This window comes from Schistocerca americana, chromosome 3 (assembly GCF_021461395.2).
Source record: "Schistocerca americana isolate TAMUIC-IGC-003095 chromosome 3, iqSchAmer2.1, whole genome shotgun sequence".
NCBI lineage: Eukaryota > Metazoa > Arthropoda > Insecta > Orthoptera > Acrididae > Schistocerca > Schistocerca americana.
This window is the reverse complement of record NC_060121.1, coordinates 494471625-494497957: the sequence shown is the minus strand read 5'-3', so window position 1 is coordinate 494497957 and position 26333 is coordinate 494471625. Positions and strand designations below refer to the sequence as shown.

Sequence of the window (26333 nt, the reverse complement as noted above, 5' to 3'; positions counted from 1 at the left end):
TAGAGGAGCAACGCATCTGCCTTAATTTCTCATCATGAAACTGAAGACAGCCTTTACAGAGACACACAAAATGATGCAGGAGGCTTACAGTAATGAATGCTTAAGCCGTACTCGGTGTTACGAATCGTTCACATCGTTTAAAAATGGCCGGACGGAAGTAAAGATAACACTCGTTGAGACCGCCCTCCGACGTCTATAGCTCGCGCAGGATACGATGGTCGATGCGCAGTGGCCAGTTTTCGTATAAAGCACTGAGCGAGTTCATTTGTTTATTCAGAAGGGAAGGCCGATAAGTGTTTTTCACCTTACGGCCGGTCAGCGACGACAGAATCGACGCGCACATGCTGCGGTCGTTCTCAAACGATTTAACAGAAGCTATTCGACGAAAAAATTTGATCTTTGCTTTACTTAAAGCATTGTATGCCACGTTCATGATGATCTGCCCAACATTTCGTTTATGGTCATAGTTATTGTGTTATTACGTGAAATTAAGACACTGCGACAAAATTCGGAAAAGTGCGCAATGAAATATTGAGTCGCTGTGGTTCAAAACTGGCTCTGAGCACTATGGGACTTAACATCAGAGGTCATCAGTCCCCTATAACTTAGAACTACTTAAACCTAACTAACCTAAGGACATCACACACATCCATACCCGAGGCAGGATTCGAACCTGCGACCGTAGCGGTCGCGCAGACTGAAGCACCTAGAACCACTCGGCCACAACGACCGGCAGAGGTTGCTATGATTTTGCGTTTGGTGCATATTACATAATATTTTGTTGCGTATGAAATTTAGCTAACATATTGTACTTTTTCCGCGCGGGTTTAGCCGAGCGATCTAAGGCGTTGCAGTCATGGACTGTGCGGCTGGTCCCGGCGGAGATTCGAGTCCTCCGTCGGGCATGGGAGTGTGTGTTTTTCCTTAAGATAATTTAGGTTAAGTAGTGTGTAATCTTAGGCACTGATGACCTTAGCAGTTAAGTCCCATAAGATTTCACACACATTTTTATACTGAACTTTTCTTTAGACTTGGGAAGAACTACACTCCTGGAAATTGAAATAAGAACACCGTGAATTCATTGTCCCAGGAAGGGGAAACTTTATTGACACATTCCTGGGGTCAGATACATCACATGATCACACTGACAGAACCACAGGCACATAGACACAGGCAACAGAGCATGCACAATGTCGGCACTAGTACAGTGTACATCCACCTTTCGCAGCAATGCAGGCTGCTATTCTCCCATGGAGACGATCGTAGAGATGCTGGATGTAGTCCTGTGGAACGGCTTGCCATGCCATTTCCACCTGGCGCCTCAGTTGGACCAGCGTTCGTGCTGGACGTGCAGACCGCGTGAGACGACGCTTCATCCAGTCCCAAACATGCTCAATGGGGGACAGATCCGGAGATCTTGCTGGCCAGGGTAGTTGACTTACACCTTCTAGAGCACGTTGGGTGGCACGGGATACATGCGGACGTGCATTGTCCTGTTGGAACAGCAAGTTCCCTTGCCGGTCTAGGAATGGTAGAACGATGGGTTCGATGACGGTTTGGATGTACCGTGCACTATTCAGTGTCCCCTCGACGATCACCAGTGGTGTACGGCCAGTGTAGGAGATTGCTCCCCACACCATGATGCCGCGTGTTGGCCCTGTGTGCCTCGGTCGTATGCAGTCCTGATTGTGGCGCTCACCTGCACGGCGCCAAACACGCATACGACCATCATTGGCACCAAGGCAGAAGCGACTCTCATCGCTGAAGACGACACGTCTCCATTCGTCCCTCCATTCACGCCTGTCGCGACACCACTGGAGGCGGGCTGCACGATGTTGGGGCGTGAGCGGAAGACGGCCTAACGGTGTGCGGGACCGTAGCCCAGCTTCATGGAGACGGTTGCGAATGGTCCTCGCCGATACCCCAGGAGCAACAGTGTCCCTAATTTGCTGGGAAGTGGCGGTGCGGTCCCCTACGGCACTGCGTAGGATCCTACGGTCTTGGCGTGCATCCGTGCGTCGCTGCGGTCCGGTCCCAGGTCGACGGGCACGTGCACCTTCCGCCGACCACTGGCGACAACATCGATGTACTGTGGAGACCTCACGCCCCACGTGTTGAGCAATTCGGCGGTACGTCCACCCGGCCTCCCGCATGCCCACTATACGCCCTCGCTCAAAGTCCGTCAACTGCACATACGGTTCACGTCCACGCTGTCGCGGCATGGTATCAGCGTTAAAGACTGCGATGGAGCTCCGTATGCCACGGCAAACTGGCTGACACTGACGGCGGCGGTGCACAAATGCTGCGCAGCTAGCGCCATTCGACGGCCAACACCGCGGTTCCTGGTGTGTCCGCTGTGCCGTGCGTGTGATCATTGCTTGTACAGCCCTCTCGCAGTGTCCGGAGCAAGTATGGTGGGTCTGACACACCGGTGTCAATGCGTTCTTTTTTCAATTTCCAGGAGTGTATCTATCAGTCACCAATCTCGAGAAAATTGATCTGATGTAGCACACTCATTTGCGATAGCGCCGCGCCACCGATAAAGTCAGACTGTAATGTCTACAACATTCCTCATATTTCATAAACGGTTTCAGATGACGAAATGAGATTTTGGCAAATGATAGCACATAAAGAGGACAGTATTTTACCATATCGTTACTACGTAAAACTTCATTATCTACTGTGTTAGTCCAATAACTACAGATTGTTTGTGGAAGAATGTAATTTTTAAGGGCCATCGATAGCTGGTGAAGCGAGAAATGTTATGGGTTTTGGAACATATGCGAAGACATTACACTTTTTCTGTACTGAGGATGTGCTTTTTCTTCAGTTCTTCACTAAATTAACTCAATAAACCACTGTTTCAGAATTCTTTCGGAATCTTGTCCACAGAAGTTAGTGAGACGAGACTATGTTAACTCCGCTGTGTTTTGGCAAAAGAAGCAAATTTTGACATGGCAACCAGATAAATGTGTAGATTTTACTCATAATTCGCCACTCGTGAAGCTTCTCTGAAAGTTCACAAACCAGGCGAAAATAAATTGCTGCGTTTTCGGCGTAATTCTTTTTAGATACTAACGAAGGCAGAGGTGACAGTAGATCTTTCTGAATGCTCACCATGCAAGCGTGGGTATGGAGAGGCCCCATTTAATATTTACAAAAAAATGTAAGCGTAGGCTTCAGTTTAGAATGGCACTTTCCCCTCCAGCACTCAGTATTCCCCCTACAGCGCTCTGAGCGACCCCCTATCACAGGTGCTCTTCCCACACTTCCCCAGCAGACTGCACTTCTGGCGGCCACGGCATTTTGCGGGCACTATACCGTCGATGCTCACATCAGGAATGTCAATGGAATTGTGCGTCCCAATCGAAGACTGACTGTCCGAGAGACTGCAGAAGAATGTGACATTTCAGTTGGATCATGTCATGAAATCCTGACACGGTATCTTGGAATGCATCATGTTGACGCCAAATTCGTCCTACGGATAATGAGTCAAGACGAGAAAGACCTATGGTCTCTTGCATGGGCTCCTCTTTCGCTAGTTCTCTTACTGTCTCATCCCTGCAAAATTGATTTGATATTGTTTCTCTATGAGGTCGTCCAAGGGAAAGGTAGGTCCTCTGAGGATCTATTTGAGATCGGCCCACAAGATAATTGGCCACAGAGAGCAACAGATAAAACAGTGTCCACCCGAGCTCTTTAGAAGTTTGCTGTCCTGTCAGCCTAACCACGATACAGATGACAAAAAGCTGTAATTTTGTGTGCAGTTACCTTCTGGTTTCACCACTATTTAAGAAGAATCCTCGCAATGCGTGACAGAAAACCCCTAATAATGTAATTCGGACGGAAGAAACCTCGATTTTGTAGTTGTTTTCCACGTTACAAAATGACGTGGCCAGAAATCGAAAAGGATTTATTAAAATTGACCTTGACCGTAGCCACCAGTTAAATGACTGACTACCAAAAGATGGACAGATACAATACGTACCCATAATTGGCGAAGTTAGTCCAGTATCGAAGCATATTCCTTCGTACTTTATCCTCGTCTGATTCTGGATCTAGGTTGTACTCAGTGTCGGATCTCACAAAAAGTATCGTCAGGTCTGCAGCGTGATTTACACCTGAAAGAGAGTTAAGGGCTTTTAAGAATCTAGCCTGGATAAAACTTGGAATAACTACAGAGTATATTTGAATCAAAATAATGTTGCCGAGTATTTATGGCTTCACCATTGTACTTAGCTTACTGTTATAATACTTTTTGTGCACAGTGAAAACTAAAATACAATCACACAAACATTAATTGGCCTTGTGAGAAAAAAGAGACCTACAAGCAAAGAACGCTGAGAGCTTTGCTGTGGAACTGCAATTTTATATTCATTGACCAAGTTATGGAATAGTCTTAAGTAAAGTAAAGTCGTATTTTATGACGGCTTTGAGACTTCGGAGGACAGGTTCAGACGCCTGAATAGGAAAGGTGTTTCCTATCCTTCGCAGCCATAGGTATCTTTACTTCGTGAAGTGTGACTGGGGGATGATGATGTTTGGTTTGTGGGGCGCTCAACTGCGCGGTTATCAGCGCCCGTACAAGTTCCCAAACTTTGCTCAGTCGAAACATGCCACTTTCATGAATGATGATGAAATGATGAGGACAACACAAACACCCAGTCTTCTCGAGGCGGGTGAAAATCCCTGACCCCGCCGGGAATCGAACCCGGGACCCCGTGCTCGGGAAGATGAAGTGTGAGTGTTGTGTATCGTTTAAGTGCAGCTGTTAAGTGTAGATGACTTTACTAATGGGTGTGTATATAGTATGGTGTTATGTAGAGGTTGGTTGATGATGAGAGAAGGGAGAGGGTGAAAACCGTTGCCAGCATGGAGTCCACTCCTCTCGAGTAGCAACAAGGGGACCGCCAGCCCTAACTTCCCCATCCAATAGGCGGGTCACCATCAACAGTATCGCATGTCCTCACTTCACAACACTCTGAGAGACATTTGGAATTTAATCCAGGACATTGGTTTGAAAACTGGTGATCAGAGACTTTATGCCACCTGTCCCTTCTGCTGTAAAAGCAAAGGGCAAATTATCGACAGCACCCAGACTACCTAGCCGGTCACCAATCCAACATCTGGCCAAGCCCTACGGCGCTTAACTTCGGGAATATGGTAGGAACCGGTGGATCCACCGCCACACTGCCGTTGACTAGCCCTAAATAATGGACAGTTATCATCGTTTTTGAAAAGTCTGCTTTCATACAGGTCGCTGGAAAGATGAAATTGAAAAAGGTCATTTACGTCCTCCATTTAATTACCAGTGAATTTTCATCTCATTCTGAATTTCATATAAGAGTGTCTATAAAACTAAATTACGATGGTCATAAACGTTGATACTCGATCTCATTATCAGTTTATTAGAAGATTTCACCTTTCATTGCTAACAATTTCTTCACTAACCTTATTATACCAGTGTTTAGAGACAGAAATTATTACGACATGTTTATTTTAAAACATTTGACTGCTCTAGTTCTCCAGTTTCAAAAAGCTTTGTATCTGAGTGTTGTTTCACAACAAGTGAAGTATGTATATGCATAAAGCGAGATTATAATGCATTTAAAGGAATTGGAAAGACGATTTGTCAGATGAGTTCAAGAGCGACAGTCTCGGGTTGTCCGTTGATCATGCTGCTGTCTACAGAACAGTATTTTTGCAGAGAGATGGGAAGGATGCGCAGAACATTCTAGCCAGTTTTTTCCACTTGGTGAACTAAGCAGCAGTTCTCTTTCACTAATGATAAATACAAATTAATTATTTATTTCACCTGGCCAGATTATGGCCTTCATGATCTATCCTACATCTAAACCAGGTACTCTTGGAGTTCTGTTTACAGTAAACATTATAATGTGCTTACTACCCGAGTTACATATAATGGCAATAATAATAATAATAATAATACACTCACCGACTATTCCATTGTTTCATGGCAGGACATTTTATTCATTATGAACGAAAAACACAAGACACTTATGTAATAGTCTGCAATATTCATTATTTAAATACTAAATATTGTCACTATAGTCGACATAATCGTCTTGAGAGAGTTCAGCCACTGTGTACGAGTACATATTTAAGATAATTCTCATTTCTTGTCCCATCTTAGATGCACACTTTTTTTAATTCGATTACATGATTCGATCGCTCAAGATCATCTTCAGATCTAAAATAAAGTGAAACTTTGTATCACATAATATTTAATGATACTACATGCAATTCTAGGACCTTCATATAAACACACTTTTGTAATTTTTACTATTTTTATGTCTTTCACTATTTATACATCCATCGTTCTAGCATTATACTTTCATTATTTTAAAGAAAATACAATTTTATTTTTGTACTTTCAGAGTAAAAACTTATGACTTTGTACATCCAAAGTTTCACAATTTAATATCTTCAGAAGCTTATACAGGTTTCGCTACTTTAGTTCCAGTTTTAAAATGTACTACTTTATAATTCTTTTACGGTTTTACGCATCCATTCTGATATCTTAACAGAAGGTTTTTTGCATTATTGACTTTTTGGAACTTCAATGTAAGACCCTATCTTATTGACGTCATAGCATCTCTGCCCACTATCCAGCCCTCCACCCCTCCTCCCATTGCCTTCTTTACCCGTTCTCAATCCCAGCTCGGTTCATTTATAATTTCACTATTTTAGACCACTTACATTTTACATTCGTATCGTTCTACACTATCAGAGTTTCAAGTAGAATTGTTACATAATTTTACGTTCTATAATAGTAACATAACCTTGTTAAACTCATGACATTCCCACCACTTCCTCAGTGCTTTCTTTCCCCTTCGCCAATCAACCTCACTCTATTTTCACTCCCCTCCTCCCCCCCCCCCCCCCGCCTCCTACCCTCTACCTACAATATCTACCTATTTACAACATTGATCACAGATGCAAAATATAGTATTCTGATACGTTGTTCTTGGTAGGCAAGACGGGTTGCTGATATGTTGTTCTAAGTAGACAAGGTGGGTTGCTTTTGCAATTGCTTAGGTAAATTCTACGTTTATGTACAATTCCTTTCTTTTCTTTTCTGCTATTCTAAAACATTAACGGTACATTTTTAGTTTTTCTTTGTTTTAGATCTGAAGATGATCCAGAATCAAATTTAAAAAGTGTGCAACTGAGACAGAACAATAAATGAGAATTACCTTAAGTATCTAACAAACATTGCAGAATATTATATAAGTATCGTTTCTTTTTCATTAATAATCATAATTATTGTTATTATTAATCTAATAGTAATACAAATAGTTGTTACAGCAATGTCGATCCTAGCATCAATGTGCAAAGTACATTATGTTCTGTCAAACAGTGATAATGACATACGTTGAGAAGAACAGCAGCTGTAACGAAAGATTCAAGATGGAAAAGTTATCTGATCCTCAGAAGAGTGACAAATATAAAAGGTAAGTTTAGAAGAGACGAAAAAAGGAAAGAAATAAAACAGAGACACAAGGACGAGCAATGCCTTGTGAGTGTTGGCATGGTGGTTTGGTATTGGACAGGAGAAACACAGTTGGGAAATTGTGAAAGGGAGCCTATGCAGATAGCAGGAAAAGGTTGGCGTTCTCTCAAAATCATCCTAGTTTTGGATAACATGCAGGTTACTAGGCAGTTAATTATACAGAGGTATGACATACGTAGAAGACTATGGTAAAGAATTTGAGACAGACATGTGTATAACCAAGATTATGTGTAGTCTGATGAATGACCCAAAGGCTCCGAAGTGCATCGTGTACTTAATAAAACATGACTAAAGCTGTCATTATTCAAAGTTCAATTTGTCTCAGGTTACACTTCTTCAGTTCACTGCCGTTGTCGATGATAGTGCAAAAGCAGCTGGTGGCCTTAGTGTGAATTGTTTCTATATTTATGTACAGTCGTGCTCAAAAGTATCCGAACGACCTGAATTGCATTTCACCTGATTCGCTTACAACCCTCATAACGCAGCTGTCTAGCAGGTCCTCTAAGCGCTCCTTCGTACAGTAGTTTGACTGTTGAAAATGGTACCAACAAATCACCACTAGAAAACACTGCTCTATATCGCAATAACTCAAGATGTAAAGTAATACCACTATACTACAAATATCAGGGAACACCTCATCGCAGAAAAGGCTGTCCTTAAGGCATGTAATCTCACATTTATTACAATAAATGACATACCTGAAATGTTACCACTCTCTTTAACACGTCAGATAGGTAATGCACGTAGGAAGTTCGTCGTATTCAGGATTTCCTCTTCAAAGTAAGATACCATACTTACTTTTTAACACAACATGGCATTCAAAATTTAAGTTATTCACGAGCTGCTAGTTGAGAATATGTATGAACTTCAAATGACACGACGAACCGTCTCGTTCTGCATATGATTCAAATCCAGGTTTGCAGACTAAGCAAAGATTTCGTGACTGACGGAAACTACCAGTCATTCCTGACTAGGCGTACAGAGAGTGATATACCTCGATTTTAGACAGTATCAGTTAGGAAATATCAACTTTAAATTACATAACGTAAACATTTTTAACGGACGCGAATTCCTACCCATCATCTGTTGTCCCTGTTAACGAACTACGAGAGATGTTAAATATTGCTTCTTCACAAGTAACTTACCTGAAATGCCGCGAGGTAAAACTATGTGTTGGGCAGGGATTCGAACCCAGAACCCAATCGGATTGTTATCGAAGCACAAAAAACTGGGACATATCGGATTTTCTCGGCAGTTGCAAGATGTTTTAACTGAAATGACGAGACGAAACATTCATTTTTTTCCTTCCCAGGACTCCAACCCGGCACCTATCGCTCTTATATTCTAGAGAAAACGAACGTTAAATATGGGTTTGTTACACAAGCAGCGACATGTGAGCATGTTTGAACTAGAAACAATTTGACGAAGAACTCAGTGCTGACTGGTAATCGAACCACACACATATCGTTGTTGACTACACACAAAGAGACGTCAGCTACCGAATTTTTCTCCACCAGCAGCTCGGAATAACATCCTTGAACTTACAGTGATCTCGCAAATAGTTCTGTGTCTCACTGGGAGTAAAAACCGTCAGATATCGTTAGTGCTGACAACGAATTAAAATACATTAAAAAACAAAATAATTATCCACCAGCAGATAGGTGTTCTCACGCTAGAGCTTGATAATACATAATGAAAACTTTAGTGCCAGGCCAGGATTCGAACCCATTCACGCCCAATATGTGGAGATGTTGAAGAATCTGCAGTTTTGAACAAACAACAAATCGTAGTCGAGCTGTATTGTCACGAAGAGATCAAATTCCGCGTTAAGGTCGATCTGAGTTGTATTCCCAGGTCAGAACCAATTTTATCTACATACAGAAGCTCGAATAAAAGGTGGAATAAGTATCCTGTGACACTACATAGCGTTTGTTTCGTCACTAGAACTAAATATCTAGTATAAGAAAGGTTACTGGTGATGGAGTTTCTACATGTCGCCACTCCTGACGTTATTGTGGTTCAACCTAATGTCTACTTGGTAGAGAAGGAATATCATCTTTAATGTGAATTTCAGACCACAATGCCAATATACCTTCTTCACTTGGCGTAGCCAGAAGAGAATAGAATCTCTCTCCCTATCAAAAATCATTGGCAGAAGTTGGAATCGAACCCAGACCATGAGTATATGAATCTATCAGCAATCCAACAGACCACCAAATCCTCTTCTCTGTGGCTCCTTTTTCTGCTGTAACGCCGTTGTGCCACACTGGATGAGAATTCGGACACACAGACTCCTTGTAGTGGTTTGCAGCATGTTCAGTACATTCATTTACTTGGTTGACCGAACCGCCATGAACTAGCTGCCTTGGCTACCCAGTGCATACATTCGACTCTATTTTGTAATCACCGGAATGAAATCACGTAACTGCCACCTACCCAGAACTGCCAACAGTGTGTTATGGAGAAATTTAAGAAGGAAGTGTTCCTTTCCAGTTGAGCTACTCTGTTGCGCTATCTGTTTGCTGGAAACATCGTGCAGTGCAAAAGAAAAGCTGTAACTGTCTGTCTCTCAGAAGTCTACATCCGGCCTTATGCATTATCTCCCAACACTGTGGAATGCGGAAGTTCTGGAGGAATTGTCATTGACTTCTGGAGCTGCTGTAGCTATGTGGGGAAAAAGGCCAACTACTGCGACATTTTGTTCTTTTCAGGTTTGATAGACGGCCAGGCAGCAGATCCATCTCGAAACTTTTGTATTATGCATTATGAGAGCGCATAATGCCAAAATAGGTCAGAAAAGTATTTTCTACATTAGCTGTCGTGTGGCAGTGGCATTTCATTCTTCTTCAAACCTTGTTTGACAGCTTTAACTCAGAACCAGTTTTCTACATGCATGTGCATTGTCCGACTGTTATAGATAATATCAGAGAATTCGCATATATCGTTGATGATTAATTTCTCTATCGTGTCTGCTATTGTTTAAACAACACTAAAAGAAACCCTACGGAAATTGTGCACTGTATTATAAGAAATGAAATAAAACTACCCATGATAAGCTTATGACAACAGTCTGTTTTAATAAAACTGAGTGTCTGTACACAAGCGTGCCTCTATCAGACCGAATTAGTAAAATACTACTCACTTAGATTTTGATTGGGTCTGTGTTTAATTGGTATGCTATGTCATATTCAAGAGGTATGCAAATGTACTATTTCATAAATAAAATTATGTGTTCCTAGAAACCCAAAATGTGCTTGTCAGCAACGGAAAGAGGCATTACCTGTTGTGCAGCACTGTAAGTTTATCACCATTGCACTAGGAGCCGAAAGTATTTTCTTGCGTTTTCCTTATCTATGTTTGATCTGACTGGTTGTAGCTCTTTCACAGAAGGGATAGAAACGTTGCACTCAGCGAGACTGGAATCACGAACCAGAACCGCCGCTTCTCTTACAGGACAGCACATTACCACATTGCTAGCACAGAGGCATGTGCTGCGGATTCCTATTACGAGGCCAATAGTGGCTAGAACTGGTAAATCGCCATTTAAAGGACAAAATCAGTTGCGATTTCCACGTGCAACGACTTTCCTGGGCTGAAAACCGTAAATTTACAATCTTTTGTTTCACCTCCAGCGATAATAACTGAGATTATTCAATGGAAGTGACAGGAAAAAACAAGTAAACTTTGTGGCTTAATTCCGTGCACACCAGGAAGTAACTCGTCGATCACAGAGTTGCCAAACATACGTTGCCTTGTTGCCAAATCTCAGTTACAGTACCAGCAGGAAGAAGACGGACCAGTGTGTTCCTACAGCGGACTGGGAAGTGACCATAGCAGGCATCTCAAAGATGCGGCTGGCACAGCCTGGAACACGTAATGCTTCTGATTCGCATTTCTGTAACTAGGTTTAGGGACTGGAGCGTAGTTACCAATAATACTCAGAACTGACTGTAAACTAAGCATCATAAATCAGTAACACTCATAGTTGTTTTTATATTTCTTTCGTAAGTGTACTCAAAACTAAGAAACTCATTCATAGACGTTTTCGTGCCTGGCCGATAGTCGAGCACAACAAACAATAAAAATAAAAAACAATATTTGTGTTTGTGTGTGTGTGTGTGTGTGTGTGTGAGAAGAGAGAGACAGAGAGAGAGAGAGAGATAGAGGCAAATATAAAAAAGGTTGAGAGAGAGAGTAAATAATTGTTGTAAAGAAATTGCATCATGATGTGTAAGGACATTTTCATTAAAATGACACGTTCCACATCATTACGAAATGTCATATTGATGATCTACGGAACAAATATAAATCGAATCAGATTTAATCTGATCTAATCATATTGCTGACTAGCCATGAAGAATCATGAATTACCGAAATTTTCGCCAATATCAGTAACCAAATCTAAACTTGAAAATAAAAGACCACAGTTTTTGTAATAAACCGGGACTCCTATCAAGACACTTTCGGCCCTGTTAACTAACCACGAAAGATGTATGATATACCTCCATTCAGAAATAACAAGGTGTGCATGCATTGAAAGATGAAGTGCATGATGTGGAGTAATCGGATTGTTAACTAAGTAAAATCAGAAGTTTGTATCGGTTTTTCTTACCAGCTGCTAGCTGTTTGAATCTAAAATAAGGATACAAATTTTTGTACCTGAGCGACAATCGAACCGCACACCTACCGTCCTTCTTTATCATCCACGAATATAGCTTAAGTATCAATTGGTTACTCACCAACAGTAAGATGTATGCGTATCTGACCAGAAATAACGACACCTATTGCGAATGTTGGCAACACATGAACAGACATTAAAAAGGTATGTTAATTTTCACTAGCGGGCCGATGTGCATCTGATAGGGCTTGAAATGAAATTACGAATATTTTTGTGCTGGATCAGTATTCAGACCCACATACTTACCTTTGGAGGAGACCTACAGAAGATTGCAGTCTTGAGAAAAGGAACGAAATGATTGAACTATACTGTTCCGAGAGATTCAGATCCTCGAGAGAGGAGATACGATTTCTAATCACAGTCCAGCACCAAATTTTTCAACGGCTGTAGGTCAATCAAGCGCAAGTAAAATAAGAGCCCTGTTCCTTCAAATGGCTATCGGTTCATCAAATAAAATAACATTTTCTAATGTAAGTAAGTTACTGGCGACAGTATTTCCGTTTACCATGCCTTCTGCCTATGTCATTTCCCAAAAAAAACCGGCTCTGCCCAGTTGGTAATGAAGGAATGTGATGTTTAATGCGGATTCTTAATTATAACGTCTTCCGTATTAAAACATGTTCATTTCTTCGAAGTAATACTTACGACTAAAAGGTATTTCTGTTTAACCTGAATTTTGCGAAACGGATATAAATTGTCATCTAACACAGATCCTTAAAAAAGTTGTATCATGATTCAAGCTCTTGTTTTTTAAGACATATGTGGTGAAATCAACAGCTGCGTGTTTCAGACTATTGATTTTGGCAGATATACCCATAAACTGAACCTACCTATCTGTTATATTGGATCGTCTGCAACAGCATTGATTTAATGATATTTCTCTAAACGAGCCAGTGAAATCGTGAATATAATCTGTGTGTCACAATACTGAAAGCTTGAAATTTTGAACGGATTTGACTTCGGTGCTCGTGCGAGTGCTCTGCGTCCCGTGTGGCACTTCGTTTCCTGTTGCCTTGTGAGTCGGTTCTTGCTTCTGTAAAGGCCACATGTCACAGCTCAGTGAGTTTGTTAAAGGTCGTATTATAGCGCTTTATAAAGACGGGTACTGTATCAGTGCCATTTTCCGTGTTCTGGGATACAGCAAATCCACTATTCATTTCTGGGTGAAGAGGATGGAAGATGAAGGCCACGTAAATCGTCATCGTCGCTCTGGACGCCCACGGACTACCACAGAGGATGAAGACAAGAGTATACTCCGCTGCAGTGATGAGGACCCTTTCAGGAGCAGCAGAGAAATTAAAAACATCCTACAGCTAATAGTAAGCAGGTCGACCATACCCATCGTCGGCTCAACGAGGAAGGAAAGTATGGACGGAAATACTGAAAGAGCAACACAGGGCTGCCAGGTTAAATTTCGCACTGGCCTACAGAAGGATGCCACTTCCGTAGTGGGACCTAGTTATATTTACCGACGAGAAGGTATTTTTCAACTGCTCCAAATAGCTCTGTCCATGTGTATCGACCACGTGGAACCAGATACGACCGTAACGATGTCCAGCAAAGCCAAAGGTGTGGCCGGGCGTCTGTCACAGTTTCGGGCTGGATATCAGCAAATGGTTGCGGCATGATGTGGGAACTTGAACGTCCGCTTTGTAGTGCTTATTACTGCAAAATACTGGAAGAAATCATGCTTCCCTCTGTTCGTCAGCGATTTCATGGAGGTAGAATTATATTCCAACATGACTGTTCCCCAATCCATACAGCCAATCGTGTAAGACACTGGTTTCAGATGAAAGGAGACAATGAGCTGTTAGACTGTTCTCCAAAAGCTGCTGACCTCAATCTCATAGAGCACGTGTGGGCAGAGATGGAAAAAAATATTAGGAGCAAAAGACCTGCACCAACATCCAAGGCAGCGTTGTCGGAACCAGTTCACGCTGCGTGGGAAGAGATGTCACAGAGTGACAGATTCATCAGAAAGCTTGTTGCCTCTGTTCCTCGGCGCTTAAATGCAGTTTTAGAAGCGGACAGGAACTGGACGCGGTACTGAGTCTACTGTGTTAATAGGAAGAAGACTTTGTTTAAAGCACATATTGAGTCATTTCAGCTTAACTTCTCTTCAGCGATTAAGATGCTGTGAACAAAAGGAAAACTTGCCCTATTTTAATTTTGTTCGTAAAATTTTAATGTAAAATACATCGCAAATAGTTGCATAACAAGACGAAGATGTTTATTTTAATGAAGAGTCTGTTTTTTCTCATAAGACCTATAATGGCAATGAAGATTGAGGCATCAAAGAGAGACCATTTATGTTGTTTAAGTTTTCTCCTTTTCTGTTTATGTCAACTTGAAGGCACTACATTCAATTCAGTTCTCTTTACTTTGGTGCAGGGACGCGCAACTGCCAACGCAGGCACAAACAAGAGATTCTTAATTTTAACGCCAGGCAGAAGCTACAGTGGTGGTTGCATGGCGGCAAAGTGGTAAATAGCAAGACTACGAGTAAGAAGGTCTCGAGTTCGATCCCTGGTCAGTCCCACGAATTTTATATCCCATTTTACCCCTATTTCCCCTCGGGCAGTGTTGGTTGATGTGAAAAATGCTGAGTTGCACTGTGGTCCGAAAGCCAGGTTAAACTGTAGGTTCCCGTATTAACTGTCTAGTGTAATGGATCTGGGAGATGTTATTTTTTTACCGTATTTGTCGATATCGAATTGTAAATGTTTTCTTATATTTTTGTCAGAATTTATTATAATTTGTCTTATTATATGTTAATTTACTTCTGTTTTTGAGAGTAAAAGCATATTGATTACTATTAGAAATTGTATCGAAGAATAGCAAAGAGACTGATTACAAGTGGAAACTTGTGAATTGTGCAAAATATCTTTGACGTTGGAGTCGTCTTTGGCTATAGTCAGTCGGCAGCTAACTCTTGGTGTGCGTTGACGGAAGAACAATGTGAAGGTCGCAGTCATAAATAATTTTGAATTATGTTACTATCATTTTTGTATTAACTAAAAAGAGGAAACTACATTAGAAGAAACTGTATTTGAAACACCAGAATGAGAGAAACACGTTGAACCGCGTCATTTCTGCAGCTGACATAGATGCATTGTGGAATCATACTTAGACAACTGAAGCCAAGACTAATATCGCCTTGCAAACGTCTAACAGAAAAGGTACTGTCACGAAATATGGCAAATTTCAGTAAATAAAAAATAGTGACCATATTTTCAACTTGTGTCATAGCCGGGAAGCCATATTTCAACTGGGGACTGTAGCCGGGATATTGTGTTCACGAGATCTTCAACAGTGCTACGAGGAAGAAAATTTTTGTGTGTTAATACCAGTTTCTTCAGAATGTGTGTTACAGTGTTTGTGTTCATCGGGAAGTAAAAGTTTTGGAGAAGAAATGTTTCGGCAAAAAAATACAATTTTCGACAGAAGAAAATACTTCAAGAATTTTGGTCAACAATCACATGGATGGAAAACGTGGTTTTGCAACAGTAGAAGAGTGTTCCAGATAAGTCACGAAACCCTCGTATTTTGTTAAAACAATATTTTTATCTTGTTTTGTATTGTTGTGTATAAATTTTTGTTCTTCACAATGACTTATGAGATTTTCGAGAGTATTGTGCCTAAAGTAGAAAGTAGTAATTTAATAGACTTCGAACATCAGGACAGGTCAAATGAAACAGAAAGAACCGATCAATTTGATTTAAAAAGTTTTCTTGTAAATTTCACGAAAGAAATTAAACAATCAGTTGACGACAGTAAGACTTACTGGGATGAAAAAATTGATATCATTTTGTTGCAAGTCCAAGCAATCAATACCCAAGTGGGTGAGCTTTCGAAAAAAGTTGGCAGTGTTGAGGAAAAAATTGAATCTGTGGAAGCAAAAGTAAATGAAATTGATGTTAAATTGAGCGGTGAAATTAATACTGTAAAAAATGAGTTACTGGTAGATAGGGAAAGAAATTTAATTGATTATAATGAGATAAAAGGGGAAATTAAAAATTTGGATGAGAATACAAAAGTTTTAGTAAAAAATGTAGAACAAAAAACTGACAATAGTTTGGTTACTCTAGAAGAAAAAGTAGAATGCAATGATTTAGAAAACAAAAAATCTGTCAAAGAACTTAGCGGAAAAATTGAAAGTTTTGACATTGAATTTCAAAGCAAAAATTACAATGTCAACACATGTAATCTTGTATCTAATATTCCAGTGAAGCACTTTTCGGTAGATGGACCCTTACATCCCGTTGATTTTATGCTGTATTGTAAGGATTGTTTTTTACTTCACTCACCAGATGAAATAAAAATTAAATTTGTGAAAAAATTCTTGGAAGGGGAAGCTTTGACTTGGGCAAACCAGATTGTACCTTTGGGGATGACCTTTTCAGAATTTGAATCAAAATTTCTGGAAAAATTTTGGGATGATCTTAAACAAACTAGAATCAAAAGTGAATTTTTGAATGGGCGGAACTATAGAGAATCAGATGGGAACATGAAACAATTTTGCAAAAGTGAAATTCAAAAACTTATTCATTTAACAAAACCCTTGGATGACTTGATCAAAATTGATACCTTAAAGAGAAGATTGCCATCAGCAATGCAGTTGAGTTTAGTTCATTGTCCTGATAGTAATGTAGAGCAGTTTCTCAATTATATTGAAAGGTTGGATAGGGTAACAACAAGAACACACAGTGGCTTTACTTAGAAAGGTAATGGTCAAAATTGGGGAAATGATAACTTTCAAAAAAGGGAACAAAACAATTATCATGGTGTCAGTCAAAATTCAGGGGGATATAACAATTTTGAAAGGAAGGACCATAATTTTTATCCAAAACAAGAACAACATTTTCGCGGAAATAATCAACAAAATAGAGAACACTTTAGGGATCAAAATCACAGAAATTTTGATAGAGATCAGTACAATAGAAACTACCAACAATCAGGTAATGTTTGGCATAGGAATGGGATCAGAAATGTTGATCAGAGACATTGGCAGAACCACAATCAGCAGTTCAAACAGGAACCGGAAATAAAAAACGAGTAGACGCCCCCTTGAAGGTCCGCAAGGTTGAGGCAGAAGGTGAGCATGATGAAAGGACCAATGGATGTGACTATCATAAACCCAAACAGGACAGTTCCAAACCTAAGCTATCGCATGAGGTCATTAGTTGTTACTTATTGAAGAAATTTCAAGAGGAAAATAATGATGATAAAGATAACATTTTCAGTACACAAGAACATACAGTAGATAAAAGTAATTGTGATTCATTTAATTTAACAGAGTTTTACACTTGGGCAGAAAAGAACAACACTTTGTCAGATGATGTAATTTGTAGTAGTTCAGAGATGTATGTGAATGAAAGAGAGAATGCATGCTGTGAGAATGAAAATGTTGGTGAAAGGGATCTGGTAACTTTAGAAAGGGAAATAATATTTTGGGGGATAATTTGAACGTGTATGACCTGAATATGTGTAATGATAATGATGTTTTTGGTAAAGTTGATAATGATGGTAATGGTATTGATGATGATGTTGAGGAAAGGTATTTCATTAGTTTAAATAGGGAGTTGGGTATACACATGGTTGAAAATGGATTAAATAGTGAGAATATTATAGAAATTCCCAGGGATGTTACCAGGATGAATAAAACTCACAAGCTGGATGTATGTGAAAGTGTGAATTTTGATGTTGTTGGTAAAGAATCTGACTACACAAATAACGATGACACATGTATAACTTCTAACCTAAGTGAAACTTTTACAGATACTAATGATACACACACATTTCTTATGAATATATGACTGAACAGTGAAACTATTTCTTTTGACAAGAACTTTAGAAAGATGCTTATTAATGTATGTGAAACTGTATGTCCTGAGTGGTGGAAAAAGATGATATATTTTATTTTTGAAAAGCTGAAGGATAAGTACTTCAGTAGTATACAATGTGATTTGGATGAAAATTCTTGGCTATTTGAGATAATAGAGAGTACTCATGACAATTTTGTGTCTTGTGCAAATTTTATAACTGTGACAAATAATACATGTAATGATATACCATATGATTCTGATAAGTATAGGTTTGGGGAAATTGAAAGTGATTTATTACATGAGGATACAGGTTCTGAGAAAAGTGATCAATTTTGCAGCCCTTATATAAAAGTTCAAATTGGGTCATGGATTGGTAAATGTTTAATTGATACAGGAAGTGAGATCTCAGGAATATCTGAAAGGTTAAGCAAGAAATTGAAAGTGGGGAAAGATTATGTTGAAATGCCAGTTGTTGGGGTAAAGATAAAAGGTGCTACTGGGAAGAGCAGTAAATTGGTAAAAAGCCAGGCTTTAGTGACATTTTTAATTGAAGGCAAGTTGTTCACACATGGATGTTTTGTAATTCAGGAATTTAATGAGGATTTTCTTTTGGGTATGAATTGGATAGTAAAAGTAAATACAGCATTTGATTGGGTTGGAAGAAAACTTTTGATAGAAACTAGTGAAAGGGAATACGTTCAGACAAATTTTGTGAACACACTTGGTGATCAGAGTAATGGAAATTTTGACAGCATCAATTTACTAAAAGAAAATAGATTGGAGAATATTGAAACTCATAGATTTGATACTGATGAAGTTGAATTTGGGAATTTAGTAAATCTGAAAATTTCAGAAACGCTAAATTTATCTGGGGAGCAAAAACAACAGTTAGAAAATCTGCTGTGGGAATATAGTGATGTTTTCAGTGACATACCTGGAAGGGTAAAGGGTTATCAGTGTGAGTTTCAGGTAAAACCTCATGAACCATTTTTCATAAAACCATACAGTATTGCAATATCAAAAAGACCTGCTGTTGAGAAAGAGCTGAAAAAGATGGAAGGATGTAATATAATAGAAAGGAGTATCAGTGCATACAATAATCCTCTAGTAGTAGTTTCGAAAAAAGATGGTGGAGTAAGATTGGTTTTGGACTCTAGACACTTAAACAAAATTTTGTTCAGACAGACAGACCATCCTGAAAATATTGATGAGTTACTCTATAAATTTACAGATATAAAATATATGTCAAGTTTGGATCTAACTTCGTGTTCTCATCAGGTACCACTTTCGGTTAATTCTAGAAAATATACTGCTTTCTTGTACAATGGTAAGAGTTACCAATGTTGTGTTGTGCCATTTGGGTTAAATTCTTCTGTTTCCGAATTTATAAGAGCTTTGGATCATGTACTGGGGCAAGAACTTGCGTCTAAACTGATAATTTATGTAGATGACATTTTGGTTACAGGGCAAAATTGGGAGGAACATTTTTTGATTTTGAAGTCAGTTTGTGAAAAACTTAGAAAAGGGGGGATGACATTGAAATTAGAGAAATGTAAATTTGCAGTTTCTGAATAAAATTTTTGGGTCATGTTGTCACAGACAAGGGAATTTTGGCAGATCCAGAAAAAATTAAAGCAATTTCAGAAATTCCTATTCCTAAGACTAAAAAACAATTAAAGTCGTTCTTTGGGTTATGCGGTTATTACCGAAAACATATAAGTGATCAGTCTGAATGCACCATGTTTAAGTCAATTACTTAAGAAAAACACTGTTTGGGTTTGGGATAGAAGTTGTCAGGAAGAGTTTGATAAAATTAAGCAAGAGTTGAGGAAGCAACACTTATTACACAGACCTGATTTTAATTTACCTTTTTGTTTAAACACTGATAGCAGTAATTATGGGCTTGGAGCAGAGTTATTTCAAGAAAGAGTAGAGAATGGAGTTAAGATACATTGTACCATAGCATTTGCAAGCAGAATGTTGCTCAAGCATGAGAAAAATTATACAGTCACAGAGAAGGAACTTTTGGCAATTCATTGGGCTTTTACAAAATTTAGAATTTACCTTATTGGACATAAAACCATAGTATTTTCGGATCACAAAGCTTTGAGTTACTTACAAGAGTGCAAATTATACCACAGTAGATTGACCAGATGGGCAATTTTTCTGCAACAGTTTGACTTTGAAATCAAACACATAAAAGGTTCTGAGAATGTAGTAGCTGATTCACTTTCAAGGTTACCAATTGGGGGAGAAAAGGAGATTTTTGAACAAGAGGAGGAAAAGCAATTTAAAATTAGATACTTGAAGGGGGTGGAAAATGAAAAAACAATTAGAGCTATGTGTAACAAAATTAGAAAAAAATCAAAATTTAGATCAGAGTTGGAAATTAATCAAAGAATGTTTAGGCAAGAAGGGGTATGAGAAACTTGATAAATTTTACAAATTGCATAAGGGGATTTTATTTCGGAGAACAGATGTAGATTCTGATAATTGGAAACTGTGTTGGCCAGAGGCAGATGCTGATAAGCTGATCATTTACATACATGAAAGTTTTGGTCATTGTGGGATACAGAAGTGCATTCAAAAGATACAAGAAAATGTTTATTTTTACAATATTGGAAAGAAGGTAAGAAAAGAATTGGCAACCTGTGACAAATGTCAGAGAGTTAAAGTGAGCAATCAAAGATGTGGTGGAGAGATGCAAAACATTATTCCAGAAAAACCTTTAGATCTTATCGCAGTGGACTTATATGGAATGTTACCAAAGAGTAAAGGTGGTCACTGTTACATATTTGTTATGGTAGATGTATTTTCAAAATTAATTAAACTATATCCAGTGAAAAATTGAAAGAGATTATTTCGCACAGGTGGGTAAACCAAAAGCTATATTATTAGATAATGGTTCACAGTTCACCTCTAAAATTTGGAAAAAATTTATTGAAAGATCAAAATTGAAGCATATACTTATATCTGTTTATTCTCCATCCACCAATCCTGCAGGAAGATATATGAGCGAAATCGGGAAGCTTTGCAGAACCTATTGTAGCCATAAACATCCAACCTGGTTTGAGCACATTCTAAATTTTGAAGATATTATGAATAGCCTACAACATAGTTCCACAGGATTTTCACCATATGACATTATGTTTAATATTAGACCTCCAAATCTTATATCAGAACTTATTGAATTTCCTAAATGTACACCTTTAACTATGCAAGAGAGAGAAGATATTGTCAGGGAAACTTTGAGGAAACAAGGGGAAAAGAGGAATAAAAGACGTAACAATAGGGTAAGATTAACCACTTTTAAAATTGGGGATCTTGTTCCGGTCAAATCTCATGAAAGATCAAAAATGTTAACTTCAGAAATTAAAAAATTCTTTGATATCTATATTGGGCCTTTTGAAGTCATAGAAAATCCACACCCTAATGCTTATCGTTTGGTGTATCCTAAGTCAAAGAAATTATTTTGTCTCAAGAATGTTGTCTCTTTAAAACTGTATAAACAGAAATCATAATTTCAAAATTTAAATAACCTACTATCATCTAAAACAAAAGTCCTCCACTGGAATACGCTTGTTAGAACAAAATTGCCTGTACAACCAAGTGTGTATATTTGCATGTATAAATTAATAATTTGAAGTCACATGTTAATTGAAACTGATGAAAAAACACTGTTGTAACAAAGAATGAGAGAAAGATTTATTTTTACTTTTCAAAAAAAAATCAAAGTAAAAATATATATATATACATATATATATATATATATATATATATATATATATATATATTTATAAGGCAAAAATATATATAAAAAAAATTTAAATCTTATTCTAGGAAATGAGTTTTACCTTCCTATTATTTTCAATCTGTATGCTGTATGTTAGAATATTTCTCATGTATGTTTTATACCATGTATATTTGTCATGTCAAATAATTTCTTTACTTGAATTTTTTTGTGTATGAGATTGATGGGGAAGTATCATTGCAACAACAGCCAGTAACAAGTCCACAGATTCAAAGAGTCCAAATTTGGAAGAGGTTATCAGACTGCATCATTAGTGTACTAATTGTGTAATACAGATCCATCACTGAGTGTGGTCGGGATTTTGTTGTATATGTCCATAACAACAGAAGCCCTGGGGAGCAGTTGTAATGGATCTGGGAGATGTTATTTTTTTACCGTATTTGTCGATACCGAATTGTAAATGTTTTCTTATATTTTTGTCAGAATTTATTATAATTTGTCTTATTATATGTTAATTTACTTCTGTTTTTGAGAGTAAAAGCATATTGATTACTATTAGAAAATGTATCGAAGAATAGCAAAGAGACTGATTACAAGTGGAAACTTGTGAATTGTGTAAAATATCTTTGACGTTGGAGTCGTCTTTGACTACAGTCAGTCGGCAGCTAACTCTTGGTGTGTGTTGACGGAAGGACAATGTGAAGGTCGCAGTCATAAATAATTTTGAATTATGTTACTGTCATTTTTGTATTAACTAAAAAAGAGGAAACTACATTTGAAGAAACTGTATTTGAAACACCAGAATGAGAGAAACACGTTGAACTGCGTCATTTCTGCAGCTGACATAGATGCATTGTGGAATCATACTTAGACAACTGAAGCCAAGACTAATATCGCCTTGCAAACGTCTAACGGAAAAGGTACTGTCACGAAATATGGCAAATTTAAGTAAATAAAAAATAGTGACCATATTTTCAACTTGTGTCTTAGCCAGGAAGCCATATTTCACTAGGCAAACCAACTCAAAGGTCAGAGGAAAGCAACGGCATACCACCTCCAACAGGACTGTGCCTATTAAAGCATTGTGGTGTTCAAACCAATCTTCTGACTGGTGACTGCTTTACTCTGCTATGGGTTCCAAAGTTAATGATCTTCGGGTTATTAACATTTTTGTGTTTTCATGCTGTAGATTTGATACCAGTAAACGTAAGTAACCGGCCGAGCACTGTCACCGTTCGAGTTGTCAAGGTGGTAGACGATGCTCTCGACCCCAGTTACAATCTTGGTCATGGCTATGTTTCAGTCGAATGTGCCTTTCTGTGTATTTAAAGATATACTTTTATACACTTGGTATGCATCCACATTGATATCTGATAGAGCTGTATTTAGCAACATGAATCAGATATGTTTTCCGAGTAATATATCAGAAAACACGTCAGTACAGCGAGATTTCGTGTGTGTGTGTTGCGCATGGTGCAAGAAATATTTGTGTTTGTTTGCTTCTGTGATAGGTTTCACCCCACTGAATGCACGCAAGCTCACGAATAGACTATCAATAATTGGAATTACGCAATAATACACTTAAAAGGCGTATTTTTGCATTATATAACCCGATGAAAATAACTGTAAATAGATTATATGCCTACTTGCTTATCACTCGCGCTTCTCGATGCTTTCCTCAAAAAATAAAAATAAAAAGAAAAAGAGAGAGACAGAGACAGAGAGAGAAAACAGGAATGTATTTCAAATATGAGCTCGGTGACGCCATGTTAGTCTCGTGATGTAAAGCAAGGATAGTTGATAGGTAATATCTCGTTGTACTAACGATATGGCTACAGGGTTCCTTCTTTTCTCTCTCAAAAAACAACCAGAACAGAATTCAGTAACGAAGTGGTAAGAACACCTATGCAGGGCGCAAATTAAACACTCAGCCTTTCTCGGTTATTTTGTTAATCGTTAACAATTGTCTGTAATTCAGTAATCAACCTTGATTACTGATTTGTTATTACTACCTTTGTTATTGTCATTCGGCACCTCATAACAGCTCTCCTATCACATATTGCTGCTGATGCATGTAACGAATGGATCAGGATGAATGGAATGTGGCATGTTTCGTCATGTAGAATATGCACATTTATGTCAGCGTCTTGTGTTCAGGGCAATATCAAAATCTCAGTAACAGAAGACAACAATGGGATGCCGGTGATGCAGGCAATAATACCCAACTGTTTCTGTCGATTGAATACCATGACGACAGACAAATTGGCGTCTCAATGTATTTTGATTATACTTCGATAGCCTCCTTACGTCCTCGTTCTAATACATCGTGGGAGCATGCTTTTTGAACACCGAGCGATATTACACAAAGGTAGTAGATGGAAGGATACAAAGAAACAATCAGACTCATGGGTGTGGATCCAGTTCATCATTAGAAGACTAAACAAGAGGGAAACATTACGAAAGCAATGAATACGCTGGATGGTATACATTATTTGTTTAGCTCTGAAGATGGAAAAGCGCAGATCTGCACAGTGCCCGAATCTGCACTTTAGTTTCTGTCTTAATGGGCATAATTTTTAGTTTCTTCTCTTCTGAATTTTCAAATGAATTGATTATTACGTGACACAGAATAATTAGTTAACTGTGTTTCTTATAGCTTCCATTCCCACCAACATTTTTCTACATTCTCGTTCAATTCATGAAATTCTACTTGTATGATCACGACTGCACATAGATGCAATCGATTTCGAGGTGCAAAGTTTTTATTATCATACTTTTCGTGGCAGGTGGGAAAAGTTGATTTCCAAAGACTTTATATTGTACTGAAATAATCTTTTGACACAAAGTAACAGGGTAAGTGTTTTATTCGTATTTATTTTGTGGGAAACTGTAATCGTGATGGAAGTTTATACACCTGAATGTTTGACACAACTGGTAGGAGAAAATGCTGCCTATCAACCAAACCCCGCACCTCCTTTCCGTATCCTCCTATGACACGAGCACAGGATTCTCCTCGCATACCGCTACAGAGCTGTTCCTAGCACAACTGAGAACTGGCAACATCATCACAAAAATTTGGCAACGCTGTGACAATGCAGTCACTTCCACGTATGATACTGAAATGACTCTCTAAATTCACTTGATATTCCCTTTCCACATGAATGACTCGTGCTATGTAACCCATAAACACTGAGACATAAAATTCAATTTTTTGGCTAAAGAAATGCTATTCTTCACGTAAGTGACAACTTCTATTATCGTTCATGATGCATTATGAGGCTGAGCGACCAATACCATGATGAGACTGGCGTGCTGGCAGCAGTGTGTCCGTAGCCCCGTGCCCCCACCCATATCTCATGTTGCAACGGCTTAATGAGTAGTCAGTTCCAACCATGGCAGCGATCAGCGTGTGCGAGATTTTTTTTTATTTATTTTATGGAGCTGCGAATGTCCAGAAACAATTCTGTAAGGAAATCAGAAGAAACCTTTACACATCATGTCCTCTTGGTAGCTCGACACAACAAGTTGTGTTAATGGTCATAGATCTCAGCTTTCTGACTGCCAAGCTGCTTCACAATACAAGCATCTCTGAAGAAATTCGAATCGACCGTCAACGATACAAATTTCAATATTGTTCTTCACTTAAGACTCACATGCCATGGTGATAAGCATGAAGAAAATGAACCTCTTGATTACTATAGGGCCTCTATGTTAAATTTCCACAGTAGCAATTACGAACTCTCTCCAAACATTTGCTAACAGCAGCTCTAGCAACTTAATTTTTCTCTGGGTAGCTTCAAATGTGGGCAGTTTTACTGCCTTAAATTCAATTGAATATTTTAAATATCACTTTTGAACAGCGTTCACTTCTCCATTAATTAATGTATGGATCTCAGAACAAGCAATTTGCCTGAGTAGCTATAGAGAAGGTTCTGAAAGGTATTGGCACAATGTTTCGCATCAATTTACCATAGGGAATCAAAGAAAGATACCAAACACATTACATTGCATTTACTCTCTGTGCCTTGACTAACACATATGAATCCATGACAAAAATAAATTATTTGAAGAATCTCCTGTGAAAGGAAAAAGAACAGGACGTGACGCTTTAATTATAGAACACTGGATCAGGAACAAACAAATTATTTCTGTGCCACATTGATGTATTGCATACTAGTGTAATAAAATACTCATCAAATAAAAATGGTTTTGTGCATCCGTTGCTATCGAATGTGAAACACAAATCGTAGACAGATTTGATGGGTCACCACTCAACAACATCAAAGCATGTTACATGTCGAGAGTGAGGAGTGGAGCAGACGTTGTTAGCAGAAGGCGAGGCAGTACAGTGCCTCAGCCCCCGCCGGTGGGCAATAAACGGGTCCCAGAGAACTCAGATGCATGCGGTGTTCAGAGGCAGATGGCCGGCCAAGAAATCTCTCGCTAAAATAGTGTTGAATCAAACTGTTATTACCAATGTGACAGAAAGCGAAATATATTGTAGATTCGCTTGAATTGCACTCATAGCTTCAGCACTGAGAGGAA

The 26333-nt window shown here is 38.7% G+C and overlaps 1 protein-coding gene across 1 annotated transcript in view; it reads right to left on the bottom strand.

The window, feature by feature from the left end:
• Window positions 1–26333, bottom strand: part of LOC124606867 (juvenile hormone esterase-like) — a 143362-nt gene that overhangs the window by 9589 nt on the left and 107440 nt on the right. Inside the window, exon 9 of the mRNA XM_047138955.1 lies at window positions 3989–4121. Coding sequence (XP_046994911.1) covers window positions 3989–4121 — 133 coding nt within the window. The remainder of the gene's footprint in view (window positions 1–3988; window positions 4122–26333) is intronic.